Below are 6,052 nucleotides of genomic sequence, written 5' to 3'. Positions count from 1 at the left end.
AATTGAGATGTTACGCTCTCTCAAAAGAGAACATGAGAGAGCGACTGGCTAAGAATGGGGGTTGATTGAGTGTTTGCTGAGAGCGGCAGATCACTTGGTGAGAAGATCGGAACGAGAGTAGACGTGTAAAGACAAAAGTGTAAAGACAAGAGTGAAGAATAGATAAAACCAAGTATAAAAGTTTTAGATTAAATAATAAAGAAACATTAGTAAGAGAAGAAACGAATTAGAAGTGTTTAGAACTAAAAGGCGGCTACAAACTTCAGAAGTGGGATACCAACGCGAAATTTTTCTCATCAAACTAAAATAAAAAATGGACTTAAACATAGCGGATATAACGGTTGTGCAACTGAAGCGGTGGTTGGAGCTTTTAAACTTGCCCACGAAGGGCACAAAAGTGGAGCTGTTCGCAAGGCTAGCCAAGGTCCCGATTGAAATTCGAGGCAGTGCTCCGGAAGAGTGTGTGGAAATGGAACCGCTAGGTGACACGGACGTGGAAAGCGACGGAGAGCTGGAAATCGCCAAAGAAACTCTGGGAGACTTGCGCGAGGAAATTGCCAAAGCGAGAAAAATTCTGGCAAATTTGAATCGTCAGATCGGCGCCAATGTCGGCAGCCAGAGCAACGAAGACGGCGGGAATGGAAGAGACGAAAATGCTCGAATTCGGCATGGTTCCGAGAAGGCAGGACAGCTAGGCGTTGAAGTTGGCGACAGTGGCGAGCGTCGAAACAACGACGCCAACAACAACAATTCCGAGAACTTTGAACAGCTACCTACCAGAAGTTTTCAGAACATGCAACGAGGCGGCGGCAGAGGAGACGGCAGAGGCGACGGCAGAGGCGACGGCAGAGGCGACGTACAGCGAGATGGCGAAATAGCAACAGACAGTTTCGCAACACCGGGTTTTAACATGGCCAGAGAAATGCTAATGGACTTCGGCAGCAAGGTGTGTGTGCGATCGTGGATTGACCAGTGGGACAGTATTTCGGCCCTTCATAGGCTAACAGACATGCAGCGGCGAATTTTGTTGATCAGCAAGCTCAAGGGAGATTCCCTGCAATGGCTGCATGCTGAGGCCGGACGGTTGGCGAAGCCGATGGACGAGCTCATTGAGGAATTAAAGCTAGCTTTTGGGAGCATTGAGTCAAAAGCGGCATTAAGGCGCAAGTTTGAGGCACGCGTCTGGTCGCCAGATGAACAATTTGCGATGTACTTCGAGGAGAAGTGCAGATTGGCTCGGGATGTAGCGATGGACGAGGATGAGCTGGTGGATGGGCTCGTAGAGGGCATTCCATTACCAAGTCTTCGGATGCAGGCTAAAATGCAATGTTTCGATGCCCCAAGGAAAATGTTGCGAGCGTTTGCGGACATCAAGCTGCCAGCAAGGGCGTCAATTAAGGCAAAGGCGTCGGCGGCAAAGGCGGTTTCGACGAACAACGAAACTCGATGCTTCAACTGCAACGGCAAGGGGCACTGGAAGTGGGAGTGCACCAAGCCAAAGCGAGAGCCTGGTTCGTGTTATGGCTGTGGCGCAAAGGATCACCGAATTGCTGTATGTCCCCAGAACAAGAAGAAGGTGGAAAACAATTATGTAAGAGTATTTAAAATTTTTTGTGGGGAAAATACTAACCAGCCGATTATTACAGAGTGCCAAATAGATTCGGGAAGCCCAGTTTCATTCATAAAACGTTCTTGTATACCGAGAAACATTAAGTTGGAACCTCTAAGAAAAAGTTATTTTGGACTAAACAAAAGCTTATTGAAAAGCTATGGAAAAATATCATGCTTTGTATTAAAAAATGAAATAAAGATTTGGTTTAAATTAATTGTTGTGGCTAGCGAATCTATGCTCTGTAATATTGTGCTGGGGAGAGATTTTATGAAAGCTTGTAAATTAGAAATTAATTTAGAGACCTTAAAAATGATTACAATCGAGGAATGTAAAACCCAAGTCGGTCGTAATACAAACATTAGCTTAGTGAATGACAATACTAAGGACCCTTATGATTTGGATAGAGTATTAGGTTGCGAAAATTTAGAAAGTGAAATTTTAGTGGACAAAAATTTAGATAAAGGTAGTTTCAGTACAGATTTAGATCAAAAAGGTTTAGGTACAAGTTTAGGTGAGAATATTTTAGGTACAAATTTAGGAAAGAATATTTTAGGTACAAATTTAGGAGAAGATGATTTAGGTACAAATTTAGGAGAAGATGATTTAGGTACAAATTTAGGAGAGAATCTTTTAGGTACAAGTTTAGGAGAGAATCTTTTAGGTACAAATTTAGGAGAGAATCTTTTAGGTACAAGTTTAGGTGAGAACATTTTAGGTACAAATTTAGGAGAAAATGGTTTAGGTACAAGTTTAGGTGAGAACATTTTAGGTACAAATTTAGGAGAAAATGGTTTAGGTACAAGTTTATATGAGAACATTTTAGGTACAAATTTGGGAGAAAATGGTTTAGGTACAAGTTTATATGAAAACATTTTAGGTACAAATTTAGGAGAAAATGGTTTAGATACAAGCTTAGGTGAATGTTTAGAAGATAATAATTTAGGTACAGATGTTATACGGGAACAAACTTTAGGTACAAAAGGGTTAGGTGAGGAACATCGAGGTGTGTTAGACGAAAATTTTGATAGGGAAATGATGGATATAAACATTTTAGAAAACTGTGAGGAAGAAAAAATTTATAATATTGGTGAGCAAATAAACTATAAGGATTGTGAAACGTTTATCAAGATGTTAGAGACGCATTATGTTCAAATCAAGCGACCGGAAGTTCCGAAAATAAAATGCGAAATGAAAATAGTGTTAGAAAACTCAAAACCATTTAGCTGCGCACCAAGAAGACTGTCATATAGTGAAAAGGAAGCATTATCAAAAATGTTAGACGAATATATTAGAGATGGGATTATTCAACCTAGTAAATCGGAGTATGCTTCTCCTATCGTATTAGTGAAGAAGAAGTCGGGTGAACTTAGACTTTGTATAGATTTTAGAAAATTGAACAAAATAATGGCTAAGGACAATTATCCGATACCATTAATTGATGACCTTTTGGATAGCTTAGTGGGAAAATCAGTATTTACAAAATTGGATCTTAAGAATGGTTACTTTCATGTATTTGTCAACGAAGATTCAGTGAAATATACGTCGTTTACCACCCCGTTAGGGCAGTTTGAGTTTCTACGGATGCCCATGGGTCTTAAAACAGCCCCACAGGTATTCCAGAGATTCGTCAATGACATATTTTCGGACATGATAAGAGAAAAGAAGGTAATCATATACATGGACGATATTTTAGTTGCAAGCAAAAGTTTAGAAGAACATTTAGATGTTGTAAAAGAAGTATTTAGAAGGTTAGTAGGAAACAAGTTAGAATTGAGAATGGATAAATGCAAATTTTTACAAGACAAGGTCAAATATTTAGGTTTTCTAATTTCAAACGATGGGATTAAGGCTGATAGCAAGGGGTTAGAAGCTATACAAAATTTTCCGATCCCAGGCAAGGTGCAAGCAGTTCAAAGCTTTTTGGGTCTTTGTTCATATTTTCGACGATTCATTAAGGATTTTTCTATATTAGCGAAACCATTATATGATTTATTAAGAAAGGATAGGCTTTTTAGGTTTGAAGAAGAAGAGTTGAATTGTTTTTCGCTTTTAAAGGCAAAGTTAATGGAAGCGCCAGTGTTAGCTTTATATGATTACAGAGATGATGTCGAACTTCATTGTGATGCAAGTGCCTTAGGATTTGGGGCTGTGCTTCTTCAGAAAAAAGATGACAGCAAGTTACATCCTATTTTCTATTTTTCGAAAAGATCAACTGCAACGGAAGCGAAGTATCACAGTTTTGAATTGGAGACTTTAGCTATAATATACGCGTTAAGAAGATTTAGAATATATTTGCTAGGCAAACGATTTAAAATTGTAACAGACTGTAACTCTCTAACTTTAACCCTCAATAAGATTGAGTTGAACCCAAGAATAGCAAGGTGGGCTCTAGAGCTACAGGAATTCGATTATGAATTAAAACACAGAGCAGGCAGACAAATGCAACATGTAGATGCATTGAGTAGATGCAACAATATTATGATAGTGGAGGCAAATACATTCGAAACAAATTTAGTAATTTGTCAATCAAAAGATGTAAAGGTTCAGGAAATTAGGAAAATGTTAGAAAGTAACGAGCATAAGTTATATGAAATGAGAAATGGTGTGATCTATAGGAAAAGCAACGACAACAGATTATTGTTTTACGTACCGAATCGAATGGAGGAACATGTGCTATACAAGTATCATGATGAAATGGGTCATATTGGGAGAGATATAAATGTTAGAAGTTATTGGAAAGAGCTATTGGTTTCCACGCATGAAAGATAAAGTCGTGGAACACATTCAAAATTGCTTAAAGTGTATAGCGTATGCTCCGAAGGTAGGTAGAGGAGATGGACATTTACATAGCATACCAAAAGGCAACAAACCTTTTGAGATCATTCATATAGATCATTATGGGCCGGTAGATAGTAGCAGATCAAAAAAGCATATATTTGTGGTCGTAGATGCATTTACAAAGTTTGTTAGGTTGTACACAACAAAAACGACAAATACAAAAGAGGTGATAAATGCATTAACAGACTATTTTCGAGCTTATAGTATACCTAGATGCATAGTATCAGATCGGGGCAGTTGTTTTACATCGTCTGATTTTGCAGAGTTTCTGGAAAAAAGTAATGTGAAGCACATAAAAATAGCGACGGGCTCGCCGCAGGCTAATGGCCAAGTTGAACGAGTCAATAGAAGCCTAGGACCTATGATAGCAAAATTGACAGAACCGGAAAAGGGATTACATTGGGATAGAGTTATGGAAAAAGTAGAGTATGCAATGAATAATACAATTCATAATAGTACTAAGCAGTGTCCTAGTGAAACATTATTTGGGATAAGACAGAAAGGAGAAGTTTTGGATAATCTAAAAGAAAGATTAGAAGACGAAAATGAGTTAGGAAATATTAGAAAAACCTTAGAAGATGTTAGAAAAGAAGCAGAAGAGGAACAAAGGAAATCTCAAATAAAGAATGAAAAATATTATAATGCAAAAAAGAAAACTGCTACAGAATATAAAGAAGGAGATTATGTTATGGTAAAGAATTTTGATAGCACTGTAGGAGCTTCGAGAAAACTCATTCCAAAAAGTAAAGGTCCTTATGTAATTGAAAAAGTTTTAAAAAATGACAGATATTTGCTTAAAGATATTGATGGGTTTCAGTTGTCTCGCAATCCATATCAAGGTGTTTGGAGTGCAAATAATATAAGACATTGGTTAAAACTGTAATTAAGATAGTAAACTAAGAATTGAATTGTAAATGAAAATCAAATTGTAAATAGTAGTTAAGTTATAATTCTAAGCAGAGATAGAGGGCTATCTCAAAGTCAGGACGGCCGAGTTGTAGCAGGCCAGTTAAGATAAGTATGCTCTGGCCACTCTAATTGAGATGTTACGCTCTCTCAAAAGAGAACATGAGAGAGCGACTGGCTAAGAATGGGGGTTGATTGAGTGTTTGCTGAGAGCGGCAGATCACTTGGTGAGAAGATCGGAACGAGAGTAGACGTGTAAAGACAAAAGTGTAAAGACAAGAGTGAAGAATAGATAAAACCAAGTATAAAAGTTTTAGATTAAATAATAAAGAAACATTAGTAAGAGAAGAAACGAATTAGAAGTGTTTAGAACTAAAAGGCGGCTACAACATTGCTCCTCCATTTCCCTTCCCAGCTCCATTGACTAATTTACATACACAACTCGTTGCCTTCTTTGGAGGCTGACCTTCCATTTGACTTCATATAATGATGCTGCTCAGAAACAGTGGAGATCATCTCCGCCTTGGATCAGCTCTTTACTGATTCCAAGCGTTGATATGAAAAATAAATGATAAAACACCATTTTCTTAATATTTCACACCGCAGAGAAAAACACTCTGCCAGACAGTAAATACCTAAAATTTATCTAAAACTTATGTAAGGACTTATAATTGCAATGTTCACGTATCAGATCAT

At 37.9% G+C, this 6,052-nt stretch overlaps 3 protein-coding genes across 7 annotated transcripts in view; 2 read left to right on the top strand and 1 right to left on the bottom strand.

Annotated features, from left to right (window-relative positions):
- Ten-m (teneurin transmembrane protein Ten-m) overlaps positions 1-6,052 on the top strand; it is a 350,373-nt gene that overhangs the window by 198,644 nt on the left and 145,677 nt on the right. The gene's annotated exons all lie outside the window — the stretch shown is intronic.
- Positions 1-6,052, bottom strand: part of LOC110190330 (putative phosphatidate phosphatase) — a 67,418-nt gene that overhangs the window by 41,091 nt on the left and 20,275 nt on the right. The gene's annotated exons all lie outside the window — the stretch shown is intronic.
- The window catches only part of LOC147645106 (uncharacterized), a 36,460-nt gene continuing 30,417 nt past the window's right edge, over positions 10-6,052 (top strand). Inside the window, exon 1 of the mRNA XM_086828907.1 lies at positions 10-2,165. Coding sequence (XP_086685033.1) covers positions 314-2,165 — 1,852 coding nt within the window. The 5' untranslated portion in view covers positions 10-313. The remainder of the gene's footprint in view (positions 2,166-6,052) is intronic.

The sequence above is a fragment of the Drosophila serrata genome, unplaced genomic scaffold, assembly GCF_035046125.1.
Source record: "Drosophila serrata isolate PLE 108 unplaced genomic scaffold, ASM3504612v1 contig_17, whole genome shotgun sequence".
Classification (NCBI taxonomy): Eukaryota; Metazoa; Arthropoda; class Insecta; order Diptera; family Drosophilidae; genus Drosophila; species Drosophila serrata.
Note: the sequence above shows the minus strand (reverse complement) of the source record. Positions and strands in the feature narration are given on the sequence as shown.